At 38.1% G+C, this 13,378-nt stretch overlaps 2 protein-coding genes across 2 annotated transcripts; both read right to left on the bottom strand.

Moving 5' to 3' along the window:
* Nucleotides 1-6,035: 6,035 nt before the first annotated feature.
* On the bottom strand, nucleotides 6,036-6,299 carry GCK72_003105 (uncharacterized protein; the record flags this gene model as incomplete). Its single annotated transcript, XM_053723817.1, has 2 exons — nucleotides 6,036-6,147; nucleotides 6,199-6,299. The coding sequence occupies 2 exons, from the start codon at nucleotides 6,297-6,299 to the stop codon at nucleotides 6,036-6,038; spliced, it is 213 nt and encodes a 70-aa protein (XP_053592462.1).
* Nucleotides 6,300-8,498: 2,199 nt separating this feature from the next.
* Nucleotides 8,499-13,021, bottom strand: GCK72_003106 (uncharacterized protein; the record flags this gene model as incomplete). Its single annotated transcript, XM_053723818.1, has 5 exons — nucleotides 8,499-8,705; nucleotides 9,764-10,174; nucleotides 11,169-11,405; nucleotides 11,822-11,895; nucleotides 12,562-13,021. 5 exons carry the CDS (start codon nucleotides 13,019-13,021, stop codon nucleotides 8,499-8,501), a joined length of 1,389 nt encoding a protein of 462 aa, XP_053592463.1.
* Nucleotides 13,022-13,378: the final 357 nt, after the last annotated feature.

Here is a 13,378-nt window from a genome sequence, read left to right on the forward strand (position 1 = left end):
TCTCCCTCTTTCTCTCCCCCTCTTCTATTCTTATTGTATCTATCATATGACTCATATCGTCCTTTGGTTGATGCCGACTCTAACTTTTCTCTTTCAATTCACCGAAAAAAAGTGTAATAGCTGCTACTCTCAATCTGAAAGTTTTTTTTTCGAATTTTGGGTTACTGTAGCTACAGTACCCCTTTGGGGATATGACAGTGGAAAATCTTCAAAATGTTCTTTATGCAGAATACAAATATATCGAAGTACTTTACTTTCCCAGTGTTAACTTTCTTGATTCTGTAACTACCGTAATCCTACAGTAACCGGTCCAGTATTTTTCGGTCCGTCATACTGTTGGCAGAGATGCTACGGAAAGTTACCGTAGTTTGCCGAGACTGTGTTAAAAAACCAGTTTTAATCTGATAAAACGACATTCTGGTATATTGTATAACCCTTTTACCGTACACCGGTTTATATAATACTATTATATATTTTTCTAGAAGATCTGAAATACAGCTTCATTTTTGTAGTTGACAACTTTTTGATAGCTCCGCCCACTTTTGAGATATGCGCCTTTGAAGATGGTAATTGGTGCTCAAAAACTGTTTTTTTTTGTATTTTCAGCTTGAAATTGGTAGAAAATGATATTCAAACCATCACCATCCACAATTTTTTCGAAAAATTGACCAGTGGAATTTTCGACCAAATCATGTCCCCAGCGGAGGGTAGGAATTGAAGGCAGAATACAAAAAACGCGTCAAAGACACGCCAGATTGCTCTTTAAAGGCGCATATCTCAAAAGTGGTCCATAGACAAAACAATAGACTATACCATCGAATGTTTAGACATATTTATTAATTAAAAACACTAATTAGTATAAAAGGAAAAAAATTAATTAACATTGTAAGCAGTCCACGAGTCGGTTCCTTCATATTGAGTTTTTGGATTTCTGAAATATTTTGATTGGAATTATGGAAAAAGTTTTGTTAAAAATAACTTACTTATCCAATTTTCTATTGTGAAGTCAAATTTGTACGCCATCGTTGCAGACGAAATATCAAGTTCTAAATGCTTCTGAAAAGAAAACTATTTTTTTGGACTTTCTGGTGCTTCAAAAACACTTACATCAAAAATTCCATCTCCATTTGAGAGTCGTTCCTGTGATCATACGGGTCAGCGACCCCGCTCCCGAACATTATTTTAATTTTGTGATACGATCGTCCTTGCTGTAATTAACACATGTGTGCTACTACAGAATGCATATCATAGTTGTCCGAAATCCGGATTCCGGAATTCCGGGTTTTTTTGACATTCCGGTTCCGGATTCCGGATTCCGGAAAATGAAAATTTTCATTCCGATTCCGGATTCCGGTTTATCGGAAAATGGCATCCCGTACAACTATGATACATATTTCATAACTTACATGCAGTCTTCTTCCACTAGCAAGCCTTCCACACAAAAATCTCTTACACATTTGAATGTGACGTTGTAGTACACTTGAGTCTTCTCTTCCGAAAACGGCCAGATGGAGGAGACGGTGGCCACAAGGAGGGCGGTGATGACAAGGAGAAGCTTCTTTCTGTAAGAAAGATTTGATTTAAACTTAGAGTGATTAGTTTCAATTCATATTTACAAAAATTTTTCCGTGGCCTAGAAACAAAAATAGTAAAAATACGACCAGGGAATTGACCACTTTGGAATTTCGTCCATTTTTTGACAATCTAACTAGGGAGGGTCATGGACTCGGTCTGTAGTTATGGGTCGTGACCTATATCATTGGAAAGCTGAGAAAACGCTCATTTCAAATATATATTTAGTTTTTGCTCTCGAGGCCTGGTATTCAAGAAAAATAAGGTCAAAGTTCGGAAAAATGGCGAATTTTTGCATTTTTAACACGCGAAAATCGCTAAAAAGTTTCAAAACATTTTTTCGCGTGTCAGAAAGACAAAAATTCGTCATTTTTACAAACTTTGACCTTATTTTTCTTGAATACCAGGCCTCGAGGGCAAAAACTGAATATATATTTGAAATCAGCGATTTCTCAGCTTTCCAATGATATAGGTCACGACCCATAACTCCAGACCGAGTCGGTGAGTAAGCATTAAAATTTGCAGTTTGGGAGCTTTTTTTGGATTTTTTAGTATTATTATAAGAGCATATCTACATATTTCAAAACATTTTCTTAAATTGCTTAAATCCCTCCAAAACGCCTAATAATCAAACATACCTTCCAGTCCATTTATAATTCAATAAAAATCAAAAAACATTCTTTAGAAAAAAGAGGGAGAGCGGCTACCGGCCGTCGCTCAGAGGAGGAAATGTGAATAAACATGCGAATCGTATCGGCTTTTATATGGGTTTCTATTTTTTATCATCGTTTGGTCATAAAAAGTGGAAAAAAAAACAAAAGGAAAGGGGTGGTTGGAGTTTTATAGCCGTATTTGCAAAGGGCTTGCAGAAATATGATGAAACTGCGAAAAAATCGTACTTGCAAACCGGGCCGACACGAGTCGGCGCGTAGCTCGCTTCAAACTAAATATAATTAGCTCAAAAATATACCAAAATGTAGATCTCAGCAACTTCTATGTCCGTGACCCACTACGGGCCGGATGGCTATTCGTTAATGTGCCGCGGGCCGGGCTAGAATTTTTCGCGTTTTTTGGCACTTTTTCCCGGCCTGCGGCACATTAACAAATAGCCATCCGGCCCGTAATACGTCACAGAGATAGAACTCGTCGAGATCTACATTTTGGTATATTTTTCAGTTCATAACGTTAAGCTTAAAGCGAGCTACGCGCCGGCCCGTTTTGCAAGTATGGAAAAAATAAAGTTCGCGGGCTGAAGCGCAAGTGCGGCAGGGAGTTGTGGGCGGAGCTTAAAACACAAGGGATAAAATTTCACCTGATTTTCTATAAACACACATTGAATTTCTAGCCGAATTCGTGTTTTAATCGATTAGACATGAAAATATGCAAATATACAAATTGCACACTTCACGGACTCCCTGAAGAAACTTTAATTCAATTCTTCTATTTTCTGCACTGAAAATCCAATATTTTCAGGTTTTCAGACATTGCAATTGATAAAAAAAGGTCCCATTCATCAGAATTGTGTAAAATTAAATTGTTATGAACCAGAAAACTTGATGTCAAAAATTGACTCCTTTGATACAGAAAAAAAGGATTTTCAGAAAAATGAGATTTTCAGTCGTTTCGTCCAATATATCTTTCTCTAAAAAGTGACACAGCTTCAGAGCATTCTCAAGTACATTATGTGCAATTTTCGTTAAAAAATGAGTAATGCCAGAAAAGTTATACTTAATTTTTGAAAATCCGTTTTTTTCTGTATCTGTATCAAAAAAGTCAATTTTTGACCAAAAATCACGTTTTCTGGCTCAAATTATAGAGAATTTCGTTTTCTACAATTCTGAAGGATGGGACTACTTCTTTTCATCTATTGCGACGTCTGAAAACCTGAAAATACTGGATTTTTAGTGCAAAAAATGAGAGTGTTCCAATACACATTATTATTTTAGATTCTTTAAAAAACACACAACAAATCCACCTCCAACTAAAAAAAGTGAAATGGACGAACTCCGGACAATGTTCTCCCAACTTCCCAAATAAGTTTTCCTTTCCATCTTTTGTCTTGTCTTAATAATGAATTACAATACCTGACAAAAAGGTTGTCAATTTCGGCAGTTTTCAGTGGAAAATGACCAACTTTGACAGTGTATTTCGGTGTCTCCTGATTTTCCGATAAACTCAATATTATATGGGTTGGACAGAGCAAAAATAGGACATCATTTTTGTAGTTGACCATTTTTTTGTAGAGACACTACCATGGAAGTTATAGGTTGTCAAAGTGAACATCTCCAAAATTTCGATTTCAGGGAGTAATGCGTTTCTTTACCTGTAACTTTTATGGTAGTGTCCCTACAAAAAAGTGGTCAACTACAAAAATGATGTACTATTTTTTCTCTGTTCAGCCCGTATAAATTTGAGTTTATCGGACAATCAGGTGGCACCGAAAAACACTGTCAAAGTTGGTCATTTTCCACTAAAAACAGCCAAAGTTGATACCTTTTCGTCCGGTACTGTATATAGAAATCTTAGATATTAAAATTTCTGGTCTTGTTTTATGTTATCTGTTTGACTGAGTTTCGGCAAAATGGAATTAATTGTCCAACTTTCTCCTGCTGATCCTTTATCATAAAAGTGACCAGCTGGATAAGAGATAACATCGATATCATATAAAATACAGGTCTCCCCGCCCTCCGATAATTAAATTGATAAAAATCTTGAAAGTGAAAAGAAAGGAGAAAGAGAGGGAATACATCCTTCCTTTCTCCTTTTCATTCTACAACAAAGATGTCTTAGTGTATAGACCGTCGAAATATATTTATTCCCCTGATTATTTTTGAATTCTAATTGTTGCTTTGGATTTTTGGATTTTTGTGGTAAGTGAGCATTTGGATTTTATGGAAAATTGAAATTTTGAATGATTATTTTGTGAGGAAACTTTTGAGTTTGTGTTTTTTCTTGTAGATCAAGAACGGCGTCTAGTTCTACCAATGAAATTATCTATTAACATCATTAAAATTCCAGAAATCAACCGCTCGAGAGTGCTGAAATGAGAATGGTGCTACTGGAATCCGGGGATGGTATGTCTTTAATTTTGATTAGTTTCGTTTGGACACCGTTACTATGAAAATCAAGTTATGAAAAACTCAGCCTTTTTTATACCTCCAGAATACCGCCAGAATACTGCATACTTGCAAACCGGGCCGACACGGGCCAACACGGGCCGGCGTGTAAATCGCTTCAAACGCAATATTATGAGCTGAAAAATATACCAAAACCAGCCTGTCTCCCCCGCCTTCGGCGGTTGAGCCGGCTGGTCTCTCTTCATTCACGTAGTCATTGACTTTCGAATGTGCCCGCATAGCCGAGTGGTCTAAAGCGGCGGTCGCTGTCCAAAGCACGCCAGTTCGGTTTTGCCCACTGGCTCAGTTTCTCTTCTCTTTCCAAAAACGCTGCGGACAGTGCCTCAGACAAACAGACAAACACCACTTGTCTTTTATATATAAGAATGATGTAGATCTCGACGAGTTCTATCTCCGTGGCCTACCACGGGCCGGATGACAATTAGTTAATGTGCCGCGAGCCGGGCTAGAATGGATTTTTTGGCCATTTTCGCGTTTTTGGCACTTTTTCAGGGCCCGCGGCATATTAACGAATAGCGATCCGGCCTGTATCATATCAGTGACATAGAACTCGTCGAGATCTACATTTTGGTATATTTCTCAGCTCATAATATTGAGTTTTAAGCGAGTTACGCGGCAGCCCGGGTCGGCCCGGTTCGCAAGTATGGTATAAAAGGAATACTTTCGTTGTAGGTTTCCCATCATCACTCGTTTGAAAATGGTAATTCCTCTGATGCAACTTCTAGACCAGAAAGTGACCGGCTGGGAGACAAGGGCAGACCGACACATCAACCTGCGGCTGGAACACCTCGGCCCCATGCCGGTGCGCTTTGTCCTGCGGATCCACAACATAAGGTGAGATATTGTTAGATCCATACTTGTCAACCGGACCGAAACGGGCCGGCTCGTAACTCGCGTCAAAATGAATACTCTGAGCTGAAAAATATTCCAAAATATAGAACTCGTCGAGATCTACATTTTGGTATATTTTTCAGCTCATAATATTCATTTTTGTTACGAGCCGGCCCGGTTGACAAGTATGGTTTTCTTTTTCAGACCAACTCAATGCTACTTTTACGCATCTTATCTAACTGTTTTCGACCGCAATACCTTGGTGGAGGAGTGATGTCATCCCCGATCCAGCGGACTCAATTTTTTTTCTGTTGTAAAAATATCACTGTTCTACGTTCCTCCTTTTTCATCTTCTCCTTTTGTTCTCCCTCTTTTCGTACTCTCCGTAATGGACGGTGGTGTAGCAGGGGGGTTTTCTAAGATTCTGAGGATATTCATCATAGGGGATTTTTAACAAGGGTAGGGTTTTCTAGGAGTGATATTTTTCGTCGCGCATCATTGGGTCGCTTGGATGTCATCGTCCTGGTGATCTTTCATGAGTTGATCGAGTCCTAGGTCTTCTTCTTCGTGTGCCTTGTCGCAGATCGACTTGTGGTGGATTTGAAAACTGTAAAAAATTCTTTGGTTCCCAAAGGTTTTATGTTAATTTGGGGCTTACTCTTTCTGGCAGGTTTCTTCCTGGCACAAGTGGTCTGTGCGTTTTAGTCCATAGCATGCGGCTGGGTGGTGTCTTGCATTTCCCAGGCAAATTATGCACATCTTTCTTTTGAAGACAAATGCCAATTTCTTTTCTTAGGGAATCTAAAATTATTCTGAGCAAAGATTTCTATAAAATTTTTGCAAAACAACTGAAATGAATATAGATAAGGTGTTGACAAAGTATATGGGGGCTAGAGTATTTTATGAAAAGTAGCAGTAAAAATGGTATAATTAATCAATTTAAAGATCTTCTGGAATTAATTGTTTGTTTTGTTTTGAAATAAACCGTTTTCTTTTTTCATTTGTGTTTTTGTTCCCTGGTTCAAATAACACAGTGGCCTAGTGTCCACTTCGGTCATAATGAAAATGCGCTCCTCTGGACAAGGCCCCACCACCCCATAGCTACAGTAATCCTATAGTTTTTCACAAAATTTTTTGAACTTCTTTTTAATTTTACATTTAAAAAATCCAACTTCTTGATGCATGAATTATCTCCTTATTTTCAGTCAACATTATTTTTGCAAAAATTAGAATTATTCTTATATATACAACGCATGTGGGGTTTGTCCATCTGTCACATAGTCCGCAAACTTTGAGAAATGAGAAAGAAAGGCGGCAGAGCCCAAAGTCGAACTTGCGCTCTTTGCGCAGAGACGGCCGCCTTGGACCCCACAGCCCTGCCTGCAACGTCATCTGAAGCACAGGAGCCTCAGAACTTTCCGTGGCCTAGAAACACAAATAGGAAAACTACGGCCAGGGAATTTACCACTTTGGAATTTTGACCATTTTTTGACGATCTAAGCGTTAAAATTTGCAGTTTGGGAGCTTTTTCTGGGTTTTTTAGTATTATTTTAAGATTATTTCTACACTTTTCAAAACATGTTTCTAAATTCTCGAAATTCCCTTTCAATTTAAAAGTTCAATAAACAAAAATACCTTCCAATTCATTTATATTTCAATAAAAATCAAGAACATTATTTAGAAAAAAGAGCGACAATCCAACGAAGCTCAGAGGAGGAAATATGAATAAACATGCAAATCGTCTCGGCTTTTATATGGTTTTCTATTTTTTTTCACCATTTGGTCATAAAAAAAACTGGAAAAAACAGAAGGGAAGGGGTTGGAGTTTAATAGCCGTAGTTGCAAAGGGCTTGCAAAATATGTTCGGACAAGGATTTTCGAAAAATAATTTCACGGCCTGAAACGCAAGTGCGGCAGGGAGTTGAGGGCGGAGCTTGATCTGCAAGCTGATTTTTTAACGAGCAACATTGAATTAGTGAAAATCGTGTTTTAATAGAATCAATTGTATCGAGAATCTTAACTCAAAATCCGAACCTCCGAATATAAATTGGAATTCTAGAAAAATCAGTAATAATACATATTTCGACGATCTATTCCGAGGTACAGCGGGCCACCTCCGATTATGTCAGTTGTGGCTCACTCATTAGTTTTAATGAAAAATTGATGACGACATTCGATTTCTCGTGCAAAATAACCCATGGGCGCAAAGTTTCATAAATCTCCTCCAAAAACTACGGGTACACCGTCGAAAAGAGTTCGGAGCCGCTTTATTCTAGTCAAAAGTGTGACAAAACAGTCAGACAAGTACCAAAGAAAGTAAATTACCATACGAAAATATTGCTACCCCCTTTTATCTACGGGTTGCGGTAGTTTTCCTCAGAAATCCCCATTTTTTAGACTTTTTTCTTGCTAAACTCGCTCTTGCGAGTAGAATTTTTTGTATAAAACTATGAATACAAGTAAGAAAACGCCAATAAAAAACGCTAATTCTAGTGATTGAAAACATTTTTGTGTGAAAAAAACGGCGCCGAAATGCCAGTGATCGCATCAATCGAAATCTACAGTACTGTCAAAGAATGTTCTCGCCATTGCTGCCGTTTTTCAGTGCAAAAAAGGAGAAATTTTTGAGCTGTTTACGTTGATTGCCTGTAACTTCTTAGGATGTGCCCGTACAAAAATGTTGTCAACTACAAAAATGAAGCTCTATCTGTGATCTATACACTCCTTAAACAACCGATATTGTGAGACTATCAGGGAGACCGTCTCACACTCACAAAGTTGACCATTTTCAACTGAAAACTGTGAGTTTCGCAATCTTTTTGGCCAGTACTGTACTTCTAGTATTGAAATACATCACTACCATAATCAAAATAATTAAATCAAATGGTTTTATTTTCTTTACTTTCTATTTCACCCGTTTTCCAGAAGAAAGACAATTAATATAAGTAGACCAATTAATTAAAGAAACGATTTCGTCTGTCCAACATTCGCAATCACAATTCTCTCTCGTGTCCCCTGAATTCTCCTCAATTCCGAGTCTTTCATCTCTTCGTGCTCTTCGAATTCTCTCCAATTTCTCTCTCGATACTCTTGCCACAGGTTTCTCACTAGTTGCACGACTATCATGTCGCCAGCGTGGTTTGATATCATTCTCAGCATCAGGATCTGCAAAAAGATAATCTTATTTGGGGCTGGCGTAATGTTGGCGCGTTTTAAATCCTGAAAATCGGTTCAAGTGGCGAGAAGTTAGGCGTCTTTTCAAATTTTAGACTCCGTCTCTAGGGCTTCCATCCGGGGGGCAATTTACCCGCCATTACCCGCCCGCGGCTCCCCGTTGACATTTACGCGTGAAAAACTCACAATCAGCATTTCGAAAATAATAATTTCAACACTTCTTTAAACATTTTTCTGAAAAAAATAACAGAAATTTTCCAGAAAAATAAACGTGGAAATTGTCAAAATGAATTCTCTCATTCGCGAAATTTTGTGTTCTCTCATGTCCCCGGTCACGCATAAACGTGGCGCCCCCCGGGCGGGTAGCAGGTCCCCGAATTTTACCTGCCCGGATGGTAGCCCTATCCGTCACCAGTTTGGGGGGCGGAGCTTGGTGTAAGGTGACAAATGTCAAATTGTAGATCAAAACTAGCGCTACATTTTTGTAATTAAAAGTTTTTTGATTGCTCCGCCCACTTTTAAGATATGCGTCTTTAAGACAGAAAGAAGGAATGGGAGACGCAGAGAAGCTATCTTTAAACGCGCGTATCTCAAAAGTGGGCGGAGCTATCAAAAAATTGTTAACTAGTATAGTAAAGATCTGGATTTTATCTACAAGATGAAATAAATCAAAAACAGAAAAAATCAAAAATTCAAAAAATTGACCCCAAGCGGGACCGAACCCTGGTTCCTTCTCAGAGGGGTGCTCCTTGACCAAGGCCTTCTTGGCCAAACTTGATTTTTGGTAAAAATGTGGTTCCTGGCATGGAAAATTAGGTTTTGAATAGTTTTTAAAGTCAGAAATGAAATTTTCCGGTTATTTTGATATAAAAATCACATTTTGGCGTTAAAAATTGCAATTATTCAGCTTGTGGGAATTTTCAACTTTAAAGGCGCATATCTCAAAAGTGAGCGGAGCTAGAGAAAAACCGTCAACTACAAAATTGTAGCCCTGGTTTTGATCTACAAGAAAAAATTCACAAAAAAAGTTAAAATTTGAAAATACTTACACCGTCAGACTTCAAAAAGTCAGAAACAAATGAATCCAAGAGGTGTGGTGCAAATGCAATGACCGTATATAACCTCTCGACAGTCGCGTCCTTCTCGAACTTTTGTAATTTCTTGAATTCACTGGACTCGGCGATTTGAATGAACTTCATGACGTAATCCACTTTCTCGGAGTGAATAAACGAGTTGGCAAGCCAGTAGATGAACGAACAAGTGGTGATAATGGCTAGAATCATGTACCAACACCAGAGGAATGCAAACACTTTTTCATTGATTATATTGATGAGAAGGGCGCATTGGACGGTGTATCTGTTCAGGTTGGCCAGGTACCGGACTTCGAAATCACATAGGGTCACACGGGGGAAGTGACCGGTCTCTGTCCATGGACGGCCTGCCCAAATGTCGCTGAGAACCTGAAGGAAAATATCGATCGATATGGTTTCAGAATTTTTAAAAAAATTTTGATAAACCTATAACTTTGGGAATTACTTAATTTTGGTCAGTGTAATTTGTCATTGTAACAAAATGGTTTGGCTTTTTTTTCCACATTTTTTTTTATTTTGTTGTAAAAAAATCACAAAAAATGGTTATATTTGTGTTAAATTATCTATTTTTGATTTTTGATTTTTTCAAAAAAAATTTGTTTTGACCATACATTTTTGGTTATTTTCTAATGATTTTCGGACGATTTTCACCAAATTTTTGCTCAAAATGACCGGAAATAATGAATTTCACAAATATACGACAATATCAAGCTAAAAATCACAAAAATCGGTCGAAAATGAGCTGAAACAGAAATTTTGGTCGAAAATAGATGTTTAATTTTTTTTTTAATTTTTGCCTTTTTTTTTACTATTTCAACCAATTTTAGGCTCAAATTGATCACGAAACTGCGAATTTCATAAAATTTCTGTTGTTTTGACTCCATAATTCCAAAAATCGGTCTAAAATTTACACAGTGTAAAAATGTAAGCCTTTTTAACCAATTTCGACCATAAAAATAGGCTTCTTGAAAGTTCCAGGACTTTAGTTCAAATGTTTTCCTGGTAGATCAAATCTAGAGCTCCGTTTTTTCAGTAGACAACTTTTTGATAGCTTCGCCCACTTTTGAGATATGCGCCTTCAAAGATTCTAGGTTCTCTTCTCCCTCTCGCTTCCAAGTTATCATCTTTAAAGGCGCGTATCTAAAAAGTGGGCGGAGCTATCAGAAAGTTGATAACTACAAAAATGAAGGTCTGGTTTTGATCTACAAGAAAAATGTAAATTGGACAAAATAAGAGAAAATGGGATGTCATGACGGGATCTCAAAGTTGATCGATTTTACACCATTCTCTACAGTGACAATTATGTTACATTGACAAACTGCACTGACCAATTTTTTTTTAATTCTTAAAAAAAAAGACTCACTTGAAATCCGAAAAACATGAATTCGGTGCTCTTCAGACACGCATTCAGAATACAGAACTGGGCGACCACATTTATGCAGTAGAGCAGTTTTGTGAAGCTATGGAATATGGAAATACACTGTCCGGATAGGAATCGGGAGAACTTGATACGAGCTATCCATCCCCTCGCTTTTATTCGTCCATTTGGCGATTGCAAGTCAAGATTGTCGACGAAATTGCACGTGATCGCTTCGATGGCCTGGAATTTTTACTTTTGAAGTGTAAAATTGTTGACTTTTGAAGCGCTGTAACTACTTTTCCTTAAATGCCACAAATTTTTTAACTATATCAAAATGTAGATCAACACTGAGGCTACATTTTTGTAATTAAACGTTTTTTAATAACTCCGCCTACTTCTGAGATATGCTCTTTTAAAGATGGTAGCTATCCACTTGAGAGATGAAGAGAGGGGAGAGACGCAGAGAATCGAGACGCACTCCTTGTTCCGCACGCTCTCTCACCTGTTTTTAGGCAGCTGTCTTTGAGCGCTTGTATCTCAAAAGTGGGCGGAGCTATCAAAAAACCGTCAACTACAAAAATGTAGCCCTAGTTTTGATCTACAATAAAAATATAATTTTGAAAAATTTTCGTCGCCAAAAACTAGAAAAAACTTACTTTTTGTCGATCCGAGTAGTCGAGAAGAGCTTGTGCATCACATGCTGCGTTAATAAGGGTTTGGATGTTGAGTCCTGGAAAATTGTGAAATTTTTAATTTAGGCTCCGCCCCCTACCGAGATGGGCGGTGCATAGTTTGAGAGTCTCCTGTTTTGGGGGCGGAGCCTAAATTTTGATTGAAAATTCAAAGTCCGCAAACACCGAGTTCACTTCTAGTTATGAGTTTTTTGGTGTTTGGCGCACCTTCGGCGCGTTTTACCGTTATTTTAACTACTTTTCTACAATGACAAACTACACTGACCAAATAACACATCGCGTATCTTAAATGTGGGCGGAGCTAACAGAAAATGGTTTACTACAAAAATGTAGCTCAAGTTTTGATCTACAAGATAAAATAAATCAAAAACAGAAAAACTCGAAATTTCAAAAAATTGACTCCAAGCGGGATTGAACCCTGGTACCCATTCCTATAGTGGTGCTCCCTGACCGAGACATTCTTCGACAAATTTTTGGTAAAAATCTGGTTTCCGACATGAAAAATTAGGTTTTGAATAGTTTTTTAACGTCAGAAATGGGATTTTCCGGTTGTTTTAATGTAAAAATCACATTTTTCGAAGAAAAGCCAGCTGGTTACCATCTTTGAACGCATATATCTCAAAAGTGGGCGGAGCTATCAAAAAGTTGTCAACTACAAAAATGAAGGTCTGGTTTTGAACTACAAGAAAAATTGTACGACTAACCTGATTGAAAACTGCATAGTCTCCAAAAAATGCATGGTAACGAGAACATGAGCGCCTCGGCGATAAGAATAAAAGGCACCCATTGGTAGTAGCCGATTTGTTTCTCCTCACGGGCGGTATGGTCATCCGGCACATTTTCGTACATTGGTATCCAATAGGTATTCTGAATCCAACAATACGACTCGATGTACTCCTCCATCGACTCTCGACTGTGCGGATTGACCCAACATTCGATTGGGGTGCCACCGTACTGTTTAGCTGAGATGACTAGACAACAGACGGCTAGAATCAGGGGAGTGTAGTAGTAGTTGAGACGGTCCACCGAGTCGTCGTCACCTCGGACAGATAGGGCGTTGATGAAACTTCTGGCGAGTGTGGCGTGGAAGAACATTTGACGGTCTTGGCGGAGACTGCAACAAACAAAATTTGAGATCTCGTCACGACTTTTGCCTTTGTCCATCTTTTTCAAATTTTAATTAGTTTTGTAGATCATAACCAGGGCTACATTTTTGTAGTTGAAAGTTTTTTGATAGCTCCGCACACTTTTGAGATACAAGCGCTCGGGCGAGAGAACACGCGGAACGAGGAGGGCATCTCGTTTCTCTGCGTCTATCTCAAAAGTGGGCGCAGCTATCAAAATGTTGTCAACTACAAAAATGTAGCCCTGGTTGTGATCCACAAACTTCTATAAATTTTGTCAAAATTTGAACTTTTATAAATCCAGTTTTTTTTTTACTAAAAACTGATAATTTTCAAAGACTTATCTCAGAAACTAATGACGCTATTCAAAAAAAACAATTCAAAAAATGTAGCTCGG

Source organism: Caenorhabditis remanei, chromosome I (genome assembly GCF_010183535.1).
Source record: "Caenorhabditis remanei strain PX506 chromosome I, whole genome shotgun sequence".
Classification (NCBI taxonomy): domain Eukaryota; kingdom Metazoa; phylum Nematoda; class Chromadorea; order Rhabditida; family Rhabditidae; genus Caenorhabditis; species Caenorhabditis remanei.